Here is a 21146-nt window from a genome sequence, read left to right on the forward strand (position 1 = left end):
TTTATTTGTATCTAATAAAATTGCCTAATAAGAGCATTCTCTGAGCACATCAAACCAGCAGAAACAACTTAGGGCTGTAGGTAAATACAGAAAGATGTCGACTTCCTCACTTACGCTTCCCTGAACAGCCCTTTCCTCCAGCCAAGTCAAGGTAAATAAGCTTTAAACTCAGTCCGCTGGACGAGGTAGGTACAAGCACCTTCGCTGATAAACACCGCTAATTAGAATCAAGAGAGACTCAGATAAATCCCAGCTCACATGAGACATCTGGGGATCCAGACGTGTGTTTCGGGTCTGAAAGGAAACAAACACAGGCGCTGAAAGCAATGGATGTCCACGGGAAAACTTCATTTTTAGGGTAAGGCCACTGGAATGTAAACAGCAGGGCTGGAATTTAGGAGATGACTCCAGAAGTATGCATCCTGCCCAGTTCGATACAAGAGCAGAGATATATATATATCTATACACACACACACTGACCGCGTAAGGAAAAGCTGGTTTACGTACAGGCATTGAAAATGAAGATTGGTAAGAAAACCCCTGGATCTCACTGGAAATTCGAGCATTTAACATTCAGTGAGGAGCGAGAAGAGCAAACAAACAACAGACACTGTGTTGTATTTTTTTGTTTTTATAGAATTTTTACAATATATTTCTCTTCATTTGCATATTTTACCCACATCTGTAGCTTTCTTTTTACATGTTGAACTGAACTGGAATAAATCTAAAGGTCTGATATATTTTAAACAACTGATAAAAATTGCAAAGTAGTAAACCCGTAAGAAAAGAAATTATAAAACTCTCATTTTTAAGTGTTTAATGAAAGCAAGTCAAATGTATCATTAGGAACAATACGGTTTGTTTTAAACACATCATAGGTGATTCAGGCAGGACAACTTGTTTTGTTTTGATTTTTTTTTCTTTTTATATTAGGCACATTTTTTTCAGCATACCTGTTTTCCAGACAGTTTTATACTATTCAATAGTATCATCCGCATCCACTTGGAACTGCTGCAGGATTTTCAAAATGTGATTGATCATGAATATTCATTATTGGTATTCTCTTCCTTTCTTTAAAACTATCAGAAAAAAATAATAATGAAAAAAAATAAATCAGTGTTTCTTGTCTCTTAAAAATCCGTAATGAATGATTGAGTTGTAAGGCAGCAACAGATTCGGTGTCAACTCAGGTCACAGTCCTTCAGTTCCATCTAGTGGGTAGAAATTACATTTAGTGGACGCTGTTCCTGGACAGTCCCTTCAGGGCACGATGACTGACTCACGAGGCCAGTTACTGCTGGTAGAGTAAGTTAAGCGGAACGCCTAGTAAGGAACACTGGCCACTCCTGGGTCATCCTTGCAGCCTCATGTCTTCGTACAGAAAGCAAAGACAGTCCAACAAAAAAAAAATGTGAATATGATAGAGCCATGACAGGTTCTACGAATGGTTTATTTACAGTCTTCATCCCTGATGTGAAAAAATGAAAAAAGCCTTCTTCAACTACACCAGGTAGATGTCAGCAGCATGCTACATGCCTTAGCAAATCAGCCCGTTGCGTATCCTTGACTGCTCGGCCATGGATTCACGCTCAGGCAGTGAACAAAGTCCTGCTGCTCAAGAAGAGCAATTTCAAACCGCTCACCTGTCCCATCGATACGACTCCCTAGAATAGACTTAAGAGCGTCTCATTTTGGCGGAGCAACTCCCGGTGCTCAGAACGAGTTCGTGCTATCAGAAAGGGCGAACAGTTGGTTCCTCAGGGCTCTCTCAGCCACCCCTGCGGTGAGACAGCAAACTCAAATACGTTACTCGGATGTGGGAACAAAATGATCCACACGTTAAAGACAGGCCACAACTTGGGTAATTCCCTTCCCATCGTGATCTCGTTCGGGAAGGAAGGAGGGCTTTAACCTGCGACTACGGCACACTCAAGGAAGGGTTTCAGAGCAGTATCTCTCCACTTCCGCTCAATCTTTGATAAATAGTGCATTTTTCCTGAATTCTGGCATTCTCATTTGCTAAGAGGGCCACTCCATTCCTGAAGGCAACGGCTTCAGCATAGCACTTCTTGGTCTTCAGTTTTAAGTCTTTCAGGCAGAACAATCACATTCCGATTCAACCTCGTCCCCTGAAGAAGCCTTCACTTTGCACTCACCCGGCTCAACAGAAGTCAAACCATCTTTAACTACAGCACTAGAGGCCATCCAAAAAAAAAAAAAAAGGGGATGTATTACTGCATGTTTCCCTCTCAGAGGGAAATTGGACCACCCTTAAAATTCCAGTCCCAGCTGATAAGACCATCACAACTCAGAGGTCGTCCCCCAGAGCAGTGCTCCTGCGCTTGCTGCACACTGCTGTTTAGGCATCACTCACCTGCTGGGCAAACAAGGCCAATGCGCGTATTCCCTTCTGACAGAGCCACTGCCTTTACACAACTTACACTCAGTTACTCCTGAAGCTTTTGGTTGCTTTTTTTTTTTTTTTTTTTTTTTTTTTACATATTCTAATGTTGAGGTGAGGAAGGGAAGAAGAAAATAATTAGCATAAAAAGTTCGCTGAATTCACACTTGACAAGACCAGCTCTACATACTGTAAAACTGAATACAAAATACAGCCCCAAATCCTTCTATGTTCTGTTTAACTCTTTGGAAAGGGAACAACCAGCGTAGTTGAGCAGGAAGAAAGCCAATTTATTTCAGCATAGAAGGTCTGCAATTCATTCCATGTTCACTACGAGTAATGCAGTTATTGCTCTATAAGATAAGACTGGATTGATCATTAACCCCCACCCTGAGTGCTGGGAGTCCGGGTTCCCAACGTTGCCGAGAAGGATCTCCTAAGCCACTGGTATTGAAATAATTAAAAGAAAAATGCCTCGTGAATAATATCTTTTAAAGATGTGATCTTCGAGAAACGTGTAAGTTCCTCAGTTCTTCATACTACCACCGCTTTGTGAATGGAGGCCAGCCTTGGCTCTCCGCGCTGGAATAATGGACTATTTAGAATAACACACTGGAGATAAATTAAGGTAAGAACAGATGATCCAGCTGATCAAATCAAAGAACAGGAGGAACATAAACCTCTTGCACGAGGATGCTCTGAAATTGGAATCCTTTAACTGCTACACGAATCACCCAGAATTTGTTTTACAACCTGTAGTTTAAGTAAGAATTAAAGTTCTTTTCCTTGGGTAGTAGCCTTCAAAACAAAAGCAAACATGACAGGATTCAAGCGTGGACCGTTTCTGCATCAGCCCGCCAGATTCTGGTTTGCCTATTTCACTTCAACGATACAGAATAGGTGCTGCTGACGGCATCACTCCGAGTTCAGCCGTATTTTCAAAGCTGTCACGTTCCATCCATCAAGTTTCCTTGGGAGCAGATGATACCAACGTGGGGGCCTTCCATTCTCATACTTCAGCTACCTTCTTTCCTTTACTTCCTCTGAATAAAAAAAAAATATTGTTCTGTTTACTCTAACATGCTACAATATGTGCATACATAACTGTAGGCGACGCGTGAGTTACTTCAAGATGTGCTTTTTCTTTGAAGTGCGCTTTTACTTTTACAAATTCTACATCAAGGTGGAAGGAAGGAAGGCTGCAGAGTGCTCATACACTGAAGCTGAAGGAACTTTTCCTGAACTGAGTTAAGATGTTTGTTCCAAGGTTCCTATGGACAAACTACTCTATCCCATGCACTCCGGCCTGAGCCAGTATTAAACATTCCAGAAACTTGTTGATTTGTTCGGATAGTTAATGGCAAGGCTGATAGCAGCAATGTTTTTCAGGGCCTAGAAGAGAGAAGGAAAAACAAAGTCACATCAAAGATGCTCCCCAATCCAAAACCGCAAAGAAATCCTTGTATGAAATTAAACAGAAATAGATAAATAACCACCCTGTTTCTAACTGGTCGTCTCCTGGTAGGGCAGTAATCGTCACGCATCCACACAGTTTCAGCAAGGAAACTGTATTTCCAGTGGCTGAAAGACCAGCCCCTTCCCCATTGCCAAGTTTTGGCAGTTGAGAGGTCAAATCGGTAAAACAGGTAGCCCTGATTACACCCGGCAGCCAGTTTGCGGCACATCATCCGACTATTGAAGACCAGCATTTGTGCTTAGTTCATTCCTCAGTTTCAAAGGCCTGTCATGGTACTGTAAAGCCCAAGTACATTCATACCTATTTTATAAAACTCCACTGGGCTATCAGAAATCATTTTCTATCTGCCAGAAAAATATGACAAAATCGCACATCCCTGGGGTTGTGCAATCTTATTACCTGTGCTGTGCAGCGATGAAGATGATCTTCGGTATTTAAGGCAAGCAAATACTCCTGTAGAGATCCAAGCTCCTGCAGCAAGAAAGCATTCAATGAACACCAACGTTTCTACCAAAGATATCATCCTACTAATTAACGTTAAAATGCTGACCATTTTAGCAGTCCCCAAGAATCAAAGGTATCAGAAATACACACAGGTCTCTCCTGGACACAGTCTGTGACCACAGAAATCAGTTCATTACAGACTGTTCGTATGTAACGTTCAGAATCAACTCAAGGAGAACCACATCCGAATACCTTTAAATTAGTTATTAAATCTGCATTCCTCTCAGAATAAAGAGTAGTTTTAGGGCCTCCGCCTTAGTCAGACACGGAAGAGTCATGGCTATTACTTAAGGTCCCGTGATGGATGGGGCAACACTGTGCCCCTCCATTAGAATCTGCCACCAAATTCCGCAAGAGAAAGCTGTTAATGTTTCTGAAGCATTTGATGTTTCGAAAGCGCTGATGGACTTTGCCAAGAGAAAGGCAAACTGCATTTAGTTTAACACGGAACTACGTATCATTCCCAGCACTGGGGAGAGGAGGGATACAAGCAGAGGAACTGCTTACAGCAACTCTGTTTTCTGTAACAAAGAAGAGTTCTGCGAGTGCTCGATGAAGAGGAAGGAGAATACCAGGCTTGGCCATGTCATGACCAAAGTTGTTTTCCATATGGGTGAAAAGCTGCCAAAGTGGCTTCAACAAGGTGAGGTCACAGTCCCTGAAAAAAAGTAATTTAAATGAAATAGTGAGTAACCATGATCTTTTTGGGGAGAAAAAAATAAAAAAAAACACCAAACAAATTTAAGAGAATAAAACCACACAGTTTTGACAGATGTATAAATAAAGGAAGAAACACAAGAAGCATTTTCAAATCTAAATTGAGTCAAGTGTTTCAGCACAATGACTTTCATTCTGAATCAGTGGAGAAGATCTTATATCCATGAATATGTCTAAATGACATCTCTAAAACGGACTGGCCACCGAAATGAGGACTTAAAAAACCCTACATATATCACTTTGCTAAATGCTCTAGCTCCACGGCCTGAAATTATACAAAACCGAACTACAGCACTGGGCAGACGATGCCCTTGTTTAGGGCAGACAGGCAAAAATTGATATATAGCTTTAAAAATAATTCCAACCCCGCATCCTTCCTACTGCTGAGTTAAAGCCAGCTAATCAAATGTCACTTATCATACAGATAAGATGACAGATATCATTCAATAGGGGATAAAGGGGGCGAAACTCAATTTCAGAATCCATCATCAGATTAACACAAGAAAAATATTAAATATTATAAGCACAATGGAGACTTGATCTTTTAGCAATTAAATTTGTTGTCCACATGACAAAGCAGACATTTTCTGATGAGAAAAACCTAAGGGAACTTGAAAAGATAATAAATCAGTGACTACAAATAATACCAACATAATTTTTTTCCGAGTTAGATGTAGATCGCCGTATCTAAAATTTGCAGAGAGTCAAGCAATGGTTCTATGTAATTGTCCGTTTTTATTGCTATATGCGAATATACTTTTTGAATTCTCTTTATCCAAGTAAGATAGTGGGATGCTCTTATTTTCGTGACTTTGTAAAACCAAAAGGACATAACCGAGATAAGTGTCAGCATTCCGGCACTGTTGCCTTTCTATCGAGTTAACGTGACTATACAAATTCGCAAGAGACTATAAAGCTCAACATTTTTTTGAATGTGTATTTTCACAAAACACACACATGCCATACACACTTCATCAGTAGTGCACCTATCCCTTCTGAAACTCAATTACAGGCTTAGTGGCACAACTAAAAATAATAATTTAAAAGTTATTTACTTTACACAGAATCAGATCATCATTTCACCAGTTTATTATTCCATCCTCACCTTAATTGTGAGGTTAAGTTAACCTAATAGAAAGAGAATAAATTTCTAGAAAATGAATTGAAATCTGGTTTTTTGTCCTGTTTTGGGGCGGTTTTTTTTCTTTACAACAACATCTGAATTCTTTTTGGCTTTTAAAAAAGGTCCAATGAAGAGAAAATGTTTTTGAAAAAAACTCCTTATAAGTTTCCGCTGTCAAGGCTCTGTGATTTGTATCCAAAAGGCAAATGAAGAATACCTACTTCAAATCACGGTTTTCTGGCTTCAAGATATTCTCAGCTTAGTCACTTTTTCTTCTCCTGCCCTTTGCCTTTTGGCACACAACGCAGAACAGCGCACTTACCTCTGGGCACTGCACTGCACTATCTTCAAGAGCAGGTGGATAGCCTTCAAACGCTGGTGGCCCGTCTGACGGCACGCTACCCCCACCTGCCATTCCCAGATCTTGGCCAGCGGGAGGTGAGGAACTACCCTTTCCTCAGACAGCATCTGCTTTAGAATTTCAAACCCTGGGAAAAAATAAAAATAAAATAAAATAAAATAGCTGTTACTTTCGTAGGGACCCATCTGTTCCTAGGCTCAGTTTTCTCCACATACAAAGTATTGCTCTGGCAAGTAAGACATATTGAACAAAAATACAAAAAAAAATATTTCTGAGATAGTTCTACACTACATCCTGACATCACAAGTCTATTCTGGGGCAAAAAAAACTAAGAAAGAATCCTATCTGAAATAGAAGTTTTGCCCAAATGAGGCAAACAAAACACAGGTCCTTGCTATCGTGTGATTTGCGGTAGTTTTGCTGATTACAAGTCATCCACCAGCTTCAATTTCGCTAAAAATATTTAATTTCTAAAATAAACTGATAAAAGCTTTCATGCTATATCTAGAAATTAGATCCAGAAGCAGCCTGTTCTAATGGATAACTACTTTTTAAAAACAAAATTACAATTATTTCTGTTTCCAATTACAGCACCTTGGAGTGTTTACTAAATCCTGTGTGTAATTACTGTCATATAATGAGACTTTGAATGCAAAAAACAGTATTACAATTGTCACCTCCAAACCTCTGTGAAGATTTGGTATTTCTAGCATAAAGTCACAGCAAATAAGAGACATTAGTCAAGTTTTAACTTGAACTAGTTACTTATTTCCAGAACGCTGGAGAAAGCAAATTTTAAGTCAGTAAAAAGGGATAACCACAAGTCTGTCAAAGCTTGGCAAAATAACTTGAAAAAGTCCTTTCCGATACATTCTGGGTGGTGCTTACCTGTCTGAAACCTTCCAAGATGACCCGCTGTCACTGTAAACTTATAACCCCACTCAGTGTTACTCATGTCAGAAGTAAATCGGTAATAGAGTGTGTCCCCTGTGTACGAGGGAAGGAAGAAAACCCACATTATTACCTGCCCGTTGTTTTCGCTATCACAAATACAATCCAAATGAAAACTCTGTCATAAACGAATCCTGGGTATCGTCATTCAAGAGAGGTGAGCTTTTACTTTTTGGTAATTACGAAATGCACAGAACAGTATGACAAACAGGAGGCTGAAGCAAAACGCAGAACGATTTCCCCTGCATAAAGACAGTTACCAGGATAACATCTCTTATATTTTTGTCAACTACATGGAAGAAGAGGGAGTTAAAGAAACTCTACGTTGTACACAGTTGAACTTCACTTTTCTAATTGTGTTTATGGATCGGTTATGATTTATGAAAAAAGAGCCTCCACATAGACAGCCAAGCTCACAGACCATTAAAGGTTAAAAAAAAAGTGAAAGTGAAGTTGCGCTGCTTTTACGTGTCAGAACATTGACTTGCACACTGTTACTCTAAGGAGCAAAACTTTTAAACTTAGCCACTTAAAAGCGGAAGAACTATCAAAATGTTTGATCATTTTACAATCAGACAGTGGAACATTCAAGAAGTTCTTGTCATTGCAGTATCTACAGCTTCACAGAGATAAACACCGGCACTTAGCTGTAACGCTAAAGAAAATACATCCTTACCTAGAGTGCTCTGTAATATTAGAGCTGCTTAAAACTTAGAGTATCCTACTGTTCCATGAGAAACCCTGTCACCCTGGGACAAGCATGCTGGTTTTCAGTGGGAAGCAGAATTTTCAAAGATTCACAAAGACGAAAAATTTTGAAAACATTTTAGGGTTTTAAATAATAAAAAAAAATAATCTAAAACCCTGTTCCCCTTTTCATCACGAAATGAAGCCATTTCTCTATCCTACTCCTAGGAGTCCTGAGAAAGCCCTGCCATCAAGTGAAAAGCCCAGAAGCCTTCAAATGCCTGGTTCCAGCTAATGCCTGCTGAGTGAAATCAAGAGCCTTAATCCAGACAGCCTTGGCTGGAAATAAAAGTTTCACAAGGTGAAACTCAAGTTTCACAGCCAAGGCTGCTCCAAAACAATGGCCCTCAAAGTTCAGTTTCTTGGCAAACGTCTGCAACTCTTTGGGAGGAAAATGAGGACAGCAAGAAGTTCATAAAAATCCAAAAATGTTTCTACAGACCCACATTTGTTTCTAACTAGCACCTTGTAACCTAAACTGCTTGCTAAGAAAGTTCCTAAATCTATTGACAGCTACTGACAGTATCACAGAATCACGGAATGGTTTGGGTTGAAGGGACCTTAAAGCCCACCCAGTGGCACCCCCTGCCCTGGGCAGGGACACCTCCCACCAGCCCAGGTTGCTCCAAGCCCCGTCCAACCTGGCCTTGAACCCCTCCAGGGATGGGGCAGCCACAGCTTCTCTGGGCACCCTGGGCCAGGGACTCACCACCCTCGCAGCAAAGTGTTTCTGCCTCAGATCTCATCTCAATCTCCCGTCTTGCAGTTTGAAGCCATTACCCCTCATCCTAACACTACATATCCTTGACAAACATCTCTCTCCAGCTTTCTTGTGGGCCCCCTTCACATTCTGGAAGGGGCTGGAAGGTCTCCCTTCAGCCTTCTCCAGGCTGAACCCCCCCAGCTCTCTCAGCCTGTCCCCACAGCAGAGGGGCTCCAGCCCTCCCAGCATCTCCGGGGCCTCCTCTGGCCCCGCTCCAACAGCTCCGTGTCCTTCCTGTGCTGCGGGCTCTGGAGCTGGACACAGTGCTCCAGGTGGGGTCTCACCAGAGCAGAGGCAGCGTCAGCTCCCTCGCCCTGCTGGCCAGTACTCGAAGTTTCGAGCTCCCTGCAACGCTGCAGTGCTCAGGGGGTTAGAACAACTTCACATAAGCAGCACGGGACCATGCAGTCCTTCAGCTCACAGCATTTGCTACTGGCGTTGTCAAAAATGCGCTTAGAGAACACAGGCTGAAGTTGTCAAGTCAAAAGGATTTTTTTCGGCTACTCTCTGTGCCAACAACTGGAGACAAGGCATTGGCACACACTCTTTATTTGCTCTGAGCGCTACTATAGCACACAGGCAAGAGATAAGCTTATCTGTTTGTTGTTGTTTTTTTTTTTTTTTTTAAAATGTGCTTCCTGTGGAAAGTAAGACAAGGCAGAAACAATGTAAGTGAATATTGTGCAGAACAAGGACTGTGTTGGAACAGAAGCAAGATTAAAATTTGTTTCCAGTAGCTAAGTGCATGCTTTGACTGAGGCGTGGAAAAAAAAAAGGTCAAGTAGCAGAACAACAGATAAGCCTACTTTCAAGAAACAAACGCAAGAGCAGCACGTCAGAGCAAACAGACTGGGATAAGAAAAGGAGTTTTTTTCCCCACACGTCTCAGGGACATCTGCCTTTAACTGCCATCTTCCAGTAGTTTCTCTCAAGAGTCCTGGATACCAGCAATTCCCTCTACATTTGCACTTTGAAACACCGCATGTTCACCTGGAAGCTCAAAATCATTCCATTTCTGCGGAGACCCACTGAAGCTGTGCCGATCCTGCTGGAAATCACTGCTGCTGGACATGAGCAACTCATCGCAGCCTTCTTCTGTATTACACTGAGAGTCAAACTTGATCGAGAGGTAGATAGCACCGGGAATGTGAACTTTATCCTGAGAAATAAACATAACATCTCTGTATACTGCAATACCATACCACCAACAAGCTACTTAACTTTCACCATACGAGCAAGGGAGATATAACAAATAGTACAGCATCTCCACGGGGAAAACCCCTCTTTTGTTAAATTAGCTCCTGATAAAAATAACAATGTAAAGCATGGCCTATTGTTTGCATTAGTTGGCGAGTGTAAAAATTAATTGCTAGCAACGCTTTGCTTTTTAAAAACCGATAATCGTTGCCGATATTGATCTCTTTGCCATATCCTAAAGGTTTATACACATTTTAACAATAAGAATCAGAAGTCTAAGAGCTGCAGGGGAAAAAAAAAAAAATCCCAAGACTGTTCAGAGGCAATAGTTACTTACCAATATATAACAGAAAAATGCTTTCAAACAGTAGCAAGAAAAGAAAGTCAAAAGCTGTTTGTGTCAGAAGATAGTCTAAAATGAGGAATACAACACAGACAGACTCCACTCCTTGTTTCTAACAGCACAAAGAAGTAACAGGCCAAGTGAAACAGGCCTTTGGATGAAAGGGTAGAAGTCTTTGCTCATTAAGGCCCTGAAACCATTTCAGTATACGATCTGCTTCAAACTCACGCCTAGTAAAACCATTTAAGTTACGCACTTTTTGCATGATTGAATTAGGACCACATAAAAGCGCCTTATTGAACACATTTCTTCACAGGGCAAGGCCTCGGTCGTTTGGCATCAGCCTCTTCAAAAGCAAGGCTGAAGAGGTGCTTCTCAGGTGCTCGGAGCGCAGAAGTCCCCTGGATGTGCGCGTGGAGTGCTGGGAAACTCCTGCTCCAGCCACCTCGATGCCTTTCAACTAGTCTTCAAACCACGCAAATCCACTCCGCTGCAGTACGCGTGTAACATACCTCAAAATTCGTATTGTTGTTGTAAGGATGTTTAGATTCGCGCATCTGGACGGCCATTCCGGGCTCCTCCATGAACTGGCAGGCCGTCAGCGCCATCGTCCCCAGCATGCTCTCACTGCACCCCTGCAGCACCTTCTGCAGAATCTGGGGAGAAGCAACACCCCACGTAAATACAATCGGCCACCAAACCAACACATACAGCCTTACGCGCTGGTGAGTGACACACGTCATTTCTAGCCACACGTTTCCCAAGAGAGAACCGAGGTACTAGCAAGAAACTAGACAAATTCACAAGTGATGTCTACACGTATCGTCTCCGTAAGTGCAGATTTTGCTCTGTCCTCAGTTCCAGATCTTTCAGTCTTTACCTAATAAAAATGTGACAGCTATTAGCTACATCTCTTTTCACAAATGCTAGAATCAAGGCTAATCTGTAATTAACAGTAAACTAAAGCTGGAAACAAGGAAGACAAACAACTTTGTTAACGTACTAAAGAGACACCTTTATCTTCTACATCTACAGCTTTTGATAGAATAGAATATCATGTCTTAGCCTTCAAAATGTACAACTCATGTATAAGAAGGAATGATTAAGTATCGGTTAAGTGGCTGCAGTGTTTGAAAGCACCAGATGCAAGAGCTGTGTCTTTAAAAATACAAATAAATGACATTTAGTCTATCAGGACACACTGATAACTCAAAACAACCTGAGTCTCCACTTTTCTTATTTTTCAAAAGCACACAAAAGCTCTGAATCAGAGTCCTGCTACTCCAGCCCCTTTCCAGGTCATTATAGCAACCCCTTACACCTCTCCACCTGCCGTTTTCTAACTCCTCCTATAAAACGTAATGCAAGCTCAGACCAAAAGGCTCATCTCCAAATCAGCCAAAAATTGATTTCTTGGGGAAAAGAAATTTAAAAAACAAAGGCAGTATGCAGCATAGTTCCCTGAATGCACTCTTTGCCTCCACACACTTGCAGAACAGCCGAAGACAAAGGCTACGCTTTTGAATTTAATACGCCTTAACAGATTTTTTTATTCTATCGGTGCGTCCTGTCATTTTCTGAACCTATATAAACACCCTGCAGCAACAATTTCAATGACATATTGTGTCAAGAACCAGTTCTTTCGGTTTGTTTTGGACCTGCCACTTATTACCTTAATCTGACACTCCTTTGTTTTCTTACCGGGAGGGCCAGTGAATACTACTTGCTGTTAACTTTTGTATCTGCTTACTGTTTTAAAACTACAGAGAGGGAGGAACAGACTTTTTCATTTCTCCTCCTCCCCTCACGACCTCACAGGGCAAAGATCAGGAGTGAAGAAAACTAGTTGGTTCCTCATACTGAAGTTATTCCATGGCTATGATAATCCTGCCACTCTTCTCCAGATCTCTTCCAGTTAAACTACCTCTTCTTTTTCTCTCTCTCTTTTTTTTTTTTTTCCATTTTCATTTTTTAATGAGATGAGGGAGTCAGGTCACATGCTGAAGCCCAGGTGAGAGCACACTACTGGTTCAGTGGCATACCGATACCTTCTGGTTTATTTTACCCCCTCTTTGAAGATTCCCAGCACTTGATTCGCTTCAATTGCTGTGAAGCATTGAGCTGACATTTTCATTACAACATTCTATTTTCATTCCACCATCGCTTCCCCCAGGGTAACAGTCAGCTCCTCAATGGAGTAGCAGGTACAACAATACACACGTTGAGATGTAACACAAAGCCGCTTTCAAAATGGACTGCCTATTTTCCCCGATTTCTGTATAAGATTTATTTTCCCATATATCTCTTTCACAACTGAGACTTGTCTCCACAAAACTAGTTTTTCCATTTTCTGTGAGCAAAATCAGTACGTTAAGACACTGACAGATTCCAACTGCTTTTTCAGAAGGCGTTTAAATTTTGGAGTTTCGATTTAGTTTAAAAAAGGAACTGCAAGTATTTTTGTTAGTCAGAGTCTCGTGGCATGTAGGCACAGGGCTTGTTCACAAGCATAGGTGAAATCCACTTACTTTCTCCCACAACTGCTTTTCCTCTAGCTGCATAAGCATGTCCAGTATGTATGTCATATGCGCTGGGCCACTAAGATCTAGGATTTCTTCATTTATCGCCACGTCATCTGGCCACTCGGCTAACAACGACGCCAGCACGTGCCTGGCGTAAAGAACAGCAGTTGCCTCATTTACACGATACAGGTAGTCTCTCACAGCCTTTTTACTTCTAGAGTCCAGCTCCTTGTGCAAGAGTATTGAACTCTTAGTGCGCCGTTGCTTGGCGTAACTAAGCTGTAGATCACTCTCGGTGTTGGTTATCAGTTTCTGGGCGACCGGATTGGTTTCTTCTGTTGCTTTATCGCAGAGCGCAGGCTTTGACTGCAGAAAAGAAATGCAAGTTTTAAAATAGGCTCTCAACAATTTACTTCCATATCTTTAGATGTCTGACCAGTCCATCAGACTGCAAGCGGGGTTTACAATGAATCTGTCTTTTACATACTGAAAATCAGATGCAACAAACACCACAAAAGTGTGATCTCTCACGCACCTACAGGGACAGAATTCCTCAAAAAGACTGTTTATGAAAACAGACGTCCCTATACTCCGCTGCATTCGTGACTGTACACACGACTGGAACCAGCAGTTAGAATTCTAACCAGAAGTGTTAATTTAAGCTGACCTACAGAGGTAAGGCAACAAAGTGCCATCCTATTTGTGACACAGAATGAGGCGAGTTGGGAGGGACCTTTGGAAATCATTTGGTCCAAATCTGACTTAAAGCTGAGCCTTGATTCAAAAATCAAGGCTTTGTCCAGTTAAGTTTGGAGAATTTCCAGGGGTGGCTATTTCACAGCCTTTGTATAAGCTGTTGTAAGGCCTTGTTTTTTTAATTATAATTATGTGAAACTACTTCAGGAAGCCCTTGATCCACTTTACTGTGCAACTGATATACAGCTGTGCTGGTGATACCGCACAGCCAGGAATCAGCACCCAAAATACAGCAAAGAGCTGTAGGACCAGGCTATTGAATGCGAAACCTTGCAATTGTAGAGCCTACTTTACAAGACAAATTCATTGCTTCCTTGTCCTGCTGAAATTACTGTAAGATAACAATAATATGCTAAAAGAGTAACGCTTACGGCATAAGCTTACAGTAATTAGATACAATCTCTCTTGTACAAGGAGAAGAAATTACAGCGTGCAATCACAATTTGTTCTCCTGACCTGAGAATCAAGTTCTCTTACTTCCTTAAGGAAAAAATTACAAGGAAAAAATATTTGATTCTTGTTGTACCCGCTCATTCATTCTGACATAAAACATTAACAACGGTTCACTTCAGATGTTAAAGAAAAAAAATTCCGGGTTTGAAGTTACTAAACAAAACTGAAGTCACTCAATGCCTAAATTAATTATTTTGCAACTGCTCCTTTTCGTGGAGAGGTACGTACCAAACAGGGTAAGATGATCATATCTGTATCCACCGCTTTTGAACTCTGCTCCTCCAACCTCAAACGCTTGCTGGGTTGCCATTTCTGAGCCAGTGTTCGGATCCTCTCATCTGTTGTAATTACATCTCCATCAAACCTTAAAAGAGGAAAAAAGAAAAAATACACAAACATGTTTCAAAAGTAATGCAAACCAAAGTAGTGCAATTAAATGTAAATTACATCTTCCCACCTTCTGTTTTAGAAAGATTCATTAAACTCTACCTATATTTATCATATTATGTTAACTAGCTTCCCTGTTCTAACAAGTCAAAGGTTTTAAATGTCATAAAATTGCTCATCTCTGTGAGAACATGGTGGCTCCGCGACATGCTTTGATTACTAGAAGCCACGTGTAAGCTCTGCGTTCTCCCCCAGTTAGGATAATTTAGAGACATAGTAGATCTTCATATGGGAATCATCGTATTGAAAAGAACATGCAACGTATTTCAGAAGATGGTGACTCGTTTCCATAAATACAACTTAGTAGGAGTTTATTTCCTTACTTTTTCACACATGAAAACCAAATCGTATCCTTGGAACAATTTCTATTTGGCACCTATTAGATTTTAGATCACTGCCCACATCTAGTAACCTTGTTTTTCTGCTGGGCCCAGGCTTTCACATACCTCTTTTGAACTTCCAGGAAAAAAGAATCTGTTCTTTTCATTTGCAATTCATACATGGCTCGAAGAATATGGAGAGGTGCGTTAAGTGCATCATGTGTCATCTAAGCAAGGAGACAAAAACCAAAAGAATAAAAAAGATGACATTACAGGGGAAAAAGAAGTGTGAGTTTCTTTCAGGATGATCTAGGTATTATTTTCCCACTAAGCATATAGGTAGAGAATTAATGAACTTAATATCTGGATTAATAAAAATTAAAAGTAATTTAGCAAAAAGCTTTATAATGATTTCGTAGTGTTCATTACTGTAGTTCTAGTTTATTTCCTTTAGGTAGTGGTACATTGGAATCACAGACCCGTGTAAATTTAGAAGAAAAACAGTCATATAAACTACCAAACATTGTATGCAACTAGCAAATTCACAGTAACTTCAAAGGAGGTAAAATTAAGTTTTAAGTACCAAGAAGCATATTTTGGTGGCTTCATCCAAACCCTCCAGAGGATCAAGCTTGTTCTGCTCTAAATCGACAGGACCAACAATGGGTTGCTCCACATCTTGATCTTGTTCCCTTTCTTCCAGTTCAGTATCCTCACGTTCAGCCAGGGAACTGATCTCTTTCTTTGAGGAATACAGCATTATTGACAAAATCTGCGCAGAAAAAAAGGTAGTATATGGTGTGACAGCTGTAAATATTATGAGTGTATCTGCAATCAGCATTTTATAAGAACATTATAAGATTTGGACAGTGCTTAACACATGCTATTCTAAAAAGAAGCAGCACCTAAAAAAAGAAAACAAAACCAAACTAATACACAAAACCAAATCGTTTCCCACTTCACAAATGAGTTACACCTTCCCGGCTGTTCCAAAGACAACTTAAGTGATCAGCCGGAAGTGTAAAAAATTGAGAAAATAATTATTTAACCATTTCAGTACGTCAAGGATTTAAGGATTCTTAGACAAGAACAGAGGAGAGGTGACTATCGCCAAAAGGCCTGCCATGCCCCTACAGATTCTTCTCCTTTGAAAATATCCCTTTGGCTTCAGCACAGCCAACAGTAGTACTCCTAACAGCAAGGAAGCGTTACACATTTCCCTGGTCCCCCAGTTTGCGCCTGCCTCAGCTCTGAGGAGTAACACGGGCAGAGCTACGGCGAGACATTGCAGCGCTCAGGGCAGACCACTCACTCGGCAGGATGCTGGGATGGGGCTTGGAGCAACCTGGTCTAGCAGGAGGTGTCCCTGCCCAGGGCAGGGGGTGGGAATGAGATCATCTTTAAGGTCCCTTCCAACCCGAACCATTCTGTGATTCTGTGAGGTGGGACACACCTCCCGGCGGCAGGGCTGGGGGCAGTGAGATCCCACATGCCAGGTCTGATTCTGCAGTGTTTCTAACCTACCACCTGCAGCAACTTCTCAGAATTCCAGGGCTTTACTCTTTCTCTCTCTTATTGTTGCTAAAGTCGTAAGTATGAATTAACACAACTCTTGCCTATGACAAAACATAACTAACAGTTGAACCACACTTACCTTCCTGCAATTAATGAACATTCAAAAAAAGCGTGCCCACATGCATGTTGATGTCCCCAAACTGCGCTGCAGTAATACCTTGTACATGTCTGAGTAATGCAAGTAATATTTTGCTTCAAGATTAATTATTATTTTTTTTAAATTGAAGAATGGCATTTTCAAGAACAGTCCAAATAAAATTCATTAAAGAAACTTAGAAGGTGATTAATGCCTCATCTTGCAAATTTCTTCCAAATACAATCAGATGAATTGAAATCAGCTCCTGCTTTAGAGAAGCTGGACTATTACGATGACACAATTATGATGGACAGAGGAAGGCAGATTCAGGGATACAGTTAAGTGAACGTTTTTATAAAGAATAATTAGAAATTCTCTTGGGACTTTCTTCACAAAGGGGAAGCACAGTGCCATAACCTTTCATGCCGTGTAAAAAGCCTGACTTTTTACAAAACGTAGCTTTTCTTACCTCCAAGTCTCTGAGAAGCCAGGTCTTGCTGAAGCCAGTTCCTTTGCTACATTTCTTCACTAGAAGCTTGAGTAAACCAGACTGAAGAAAGGCAGCTTGGATCTCCTTAAAACCATGAATCTACACACACAGACACAAATAAGTAAGTAAAAAGGGAACGATGCATCACAATGCTTGCAAGGCCTTGTCACACAGCCTCAGATAAATTTCCTGCCCAGATGAACTACGTTAGGAATCTTTTTCTTTCATGTCCCTAAAAAACCCCCAAAATACAAAACCCCACTTCAAATGCCTTAAGAGCATCACCTATGACACACACAGTAGTCATTAGGTAACTGTCTTGCTCCGACAGTCCAATAAAATACTGATCCCCTCTTCAAATAACTCAGGAGTAAGAAAAGGGGCAAGCGAGCTTCAGCCCATAGAGTGTTATCCCTGTAAATTTCTTCTTCTTTTTTCATGAATGGTCAGCCCCCCCAGAGGAAAAGCGATCCAACTTTCAACTCAGGCTCACAAATGCTATTTAAAGCCTACCAACATTTTCAGCCCTCTACAGACAGGGGTTAAAAGCAGCCAGCTGTGAGAGCAATGAACTTGTGTTAGTTCCCCAGTGTGCTTAGCCAAGTTCCTGTAGTGCAAGGTAGAATTTGAACTTTTCTTTACCTATTATATTCAATGCGTCAGGCAAAAGATACCTTAAGTGTTCTGTAAAGCCCCTTTAGAGCGAGCGACAAGACCCAAGTTGCTTCCACTGCCTCCGCGTAGCTGCTGTCCATGCTGGTCTGCAGAAGGTGCGTGGATATAAGCACAAAGTGCTGGAGGTACTGTCTCAGCTGGGCCTGGGAATCACTGCCTTCTTGTCCGCACTTCTGAATCAACTGGTAGTCTTTCACTGCAAGAGAGAAAAAACACTATTCACTAGGTTTGTCCTAAAATGTTGTGAAATCACCCTTTACCGCTACATGTGAGTAGGCTGGGACATGAACATGATCCATACATGAAGTACGTTCTAATAATGGTCTTGTACTAAAATTATCTCAGATTCATCGTATGGTCAAGGAAATACCTCATTTTTCAGTGCAAGTTAAAAAAATCCTAGGTAACTTCTGTCCACAGCTGATTTTCTGCACATATTTGCACATAAAACAGTACAGCATACAAAGCAGCGCATGTTGTATTTTACAATTAGAATGGGGAAAATTCTGACCTGCAGTTGATACAATGAAATAAAACTTGCTGGTCTTACTGTTCAAAGCATCAACAACAACAACAAAAAGCTTTTCTATTAAAATCTTTCTTCAATATCAAAAAGCAGTTTGGCCTGTTGATTTTTCCAAGTGTCTTTTAAACAACTTCAGTAGTTAAATCTTAGGACAACCTTTTCTTTATTAACTTCACAATTTTAGATCACGTGTGCCAAAGCTGAAAGCCCTCGCTCCTAGAAATCCAACTGATTATTTGTATGTTAAACATTTAGCTTGAGTAACTTTTAAACAAGGTGAAATACACGAAGAAAATTCTGGTACAATGCATGGGACCCAGGAGGCAGCATCTGTCTCTGGGTTTTTGTTATTGTTTTCTGGTGGGTTTTGTTGTTGGGTTTTTTTGGTGCTTTTAGATACCATAACAACCAATACATTCTACCAACATGCCCTGAAATTGAATATTCTAAAGTATCCAGACATTTCCTGGAGTACACACGACTTCATGCTGTATAGCTCCTTTTAATGTTTGTGTCAAACTTTAGGGGTATCCAAACTGTTTTGAAAAGTTCTTCCAGACAGGAGGAAAGCAGAGAAGATAAGACCCCTGACATTTAATAAAGCACATGATTAAAGGAGTTAGGCTTGTCCTCACGGCATGCTTTTTTACAGGACCAGGAAAGAACAGCCAACACAGCATCGTTTCAGAAGCAATCAATCAATAACGGGTATGTTTGTGTTCGCTCTTGGTCTTCATTTGCCCATAGTAGTACACCTTGCCCACAGTGGAAACAGGCACTTTATAAAAATGCAGAGTATTTTTTAAGCACCAAAGTAGACTATCCCAAAAATGTTCAGGCTCTGAGTACCTTTCCTTTATATAGCAGCACTGAAGTACACGGAGGCAGCATGAACGTTTTTTAGATTTGCAATTGTTTTAAAACATTAAGCGCGTGTTTGTAAAGGCTAAGACACAAGCAGTAAGCAAATCTCAAAACAGAAACAATTGCTTAATCAAAAGCATATTTCTGAGATTTCTCAGTTAGTAAAACGGTCTCAAGCGTTTCCTAAATGCTTTTCTGAATAAAAATAAACGGCAGAGTTTTAAAAAGAAAATGAGTCTCCACAATCTTTACTGCAGAAGCTTCACAATTCGATTTAACCTAAAAGCAGAAAATCAGGTGACTACTAGTAATGGCATTCAAACTCTGCAGACCCGCACAAAGGGGTCTAGTCAAAATATGCTTTTGGGTATCCATAACAAACTGTAAGGACGATTCTTTGATAAAATAAAAATGTCACAGAACCTGTTTTTCTCTTTCGGGTTTTGATGTCTACTACAACTGCCCTGTTTTTCTCAGTGAAATGCTTCAGGATGATCACGTTATGAGGCTCATTAGCATTGTCCATGTACACAGACCGAGTCCCCATACACAGCACCTGAAATTGCAGCAAAAGTTTCAGTTAGGATGTGGAGTACTTATTTGTAAACACGCAGTCATCTTTTATATTGGTTACATTTGCTTATACGTGGTATTGCACTTTTTAGCTGAACAATCTGCTCACTGCCAGGGATTTGTCAATCTTTAGAAAAATGGCAGTTCACTTGTATTAAAAAAAAAAAGCCTACAACTACCAGCTTAATGCTACAAAGGCAATATATCACAGTTAATGACTATCGAGAGTGAGACTGGAGTGTTTTGCTTGTATAAAAAGCCCTTTTCGATACTCAGATGTACTACGCTGGTTTTCTCATGATAGTTACAAGTAGCACGCAAAGAAATGCAAGGCAAAACCAGCTACGTTATTCCTCATTAGATAAACATGAATTGTGCGCAAGTGGAAAGATGTGAACTCTGACATACACCGTGTTTTGAGTTTACAACGGATGTCCCCAATTGATGAAATCCATAGTATTTAGAAATAGAAACCTAAAAACTCTAACCAATTTCGTTTCCTTTAGTATCAATAGGCCACTTACCTCAGGAAACCCAACCAGCACCAATAAAGTGAAGATATTGGTGTGCTTTAGCTGGAAGGGCAGTTGCTTAATGCAATGGTCAGTGAAAGCAGCGATCACATTATGCCACTGCGCAGAAGAGTTCAAAGATCGAAGAATATCTGCCATGGAGCTTGCCCAGTCCAGACCTACACGACTGGAAAGCAAGAGCAGGCAGTATTAGGAGGGCTGACTACAGACTTACCTGAAACTATTTTTCCTCAAGACAGCGTATCACTGTTAATCTGTCATAGCTATAAGCTTTCATATCATCATGTAAATGTTTTTCCAAATATTTGAAGCTTTCACGTCAGCTGACACATGAATTCTGTTTTGTTTTTCATCACTAGTGCATAAACACTGGTCTGTTTTCTCAAGGGGTTTACAGTCACAAATCAAAGCGTGCCTGAACATTGTTACCTTTAACTCCTAATTTTAGTTTAGAGCTCAGATGTTTTTCTTTGCACAAGTGGTTTATTTCCCACGTACATGACTACCTACTCTCTGTGAACTACACAAATAATCTAAGGAGACTGGCCTCCTTGCTCTAAAGTTAGTCTTTGAGAAACTCCCTTCCCTCAGCTGATCCTGGGGATATTCTGCCTTTAAATTTCATATGCTTTCCTATTTGCTTATGGACCTTCCCTATAAAACATAGCTACAATGGAAAAGCAACACTATCGTATTTAACGAGCATGATATTAACGTTAGAATGCCTGAGGGCTTTCTCAAGATCTTCGAAA

The 21146-nt window shown here is 40.7% G+C and overlaps 1 protein-coding gene across 2 annotated transcripts in view; it reads right to left on the minus strand.

Annotated features, from left to right (window-relative positions):
- Positions 1-615: 615 nt before the first annotated feature.
- The window catches only part of ZZEF1 (zinc finger ZZ-type and EF-hand domain containing 1), a 60068-nt gene continuing 39537 nt past the window's right edge, over positions 616-21146 (minus strand). For both annotated transcript variants that reach the window (XM_054208227.1, XM_054208226.1), the window contains exons 41-55: positions 20386-20560; positions 19712-19844; positions 17898-18094; positions 17203-17322; positions 15666-15854; positions 15209-15309; positions 14544-14679; positions 13113-13472; positions 11097-11240; positions 10035-10203; positions 7472-7570; positions 6545-6710; positions 4890-5040; positions 4278-4349; positions 616-3793 (exon numbers count right to left, since the gene is read on the minus strand). In XM_054208227.1, the coding sequence (XP_054064202.1) occupies positions 3719-3793; positions 4278-4349; positions 4890-5040; positions 6545-6710; positions 7472-7570; positions 10035-10203; positions 11097-11240; positions 13113-13472; positions 14544-14679; positions 15209-15309; positions 15666-15854; positions 17203-17322; positions 17898-18094; positions 19712-19844; positions 20386-20560 (2287 nt within the window). In that variant the 3' untranslated portion in view covers positions 616-3718. The remainder of the gene's footprint in view (positions 3794-4277; positions 4350-4889; positions 5041-6544; positions 6711-7471; positions 7571-10034; positions 10204-11096; positions 11241-13112; positions 13473-14543; positions 14680-15208; positions 15310-15665; positions 15855-17202; positions 17323-17897; positions 18095-19711; positions 19845-20385; positions 20561-21146) is intronic.

This window comes from Rissa tridactyla, chromosome 7 (assembly GCF_028500815.1).
Source record: "Rissa tridactyla isolate bRisTri1 chromosome 7, bRisTri1.patW.cur.20221130, whole genome shotgun sequence".
NCBI lineage: Eukaryota > Metazoa > Chordata > Aves > Charadriiformes > Laridae > Rissa > Rissa tridactyla.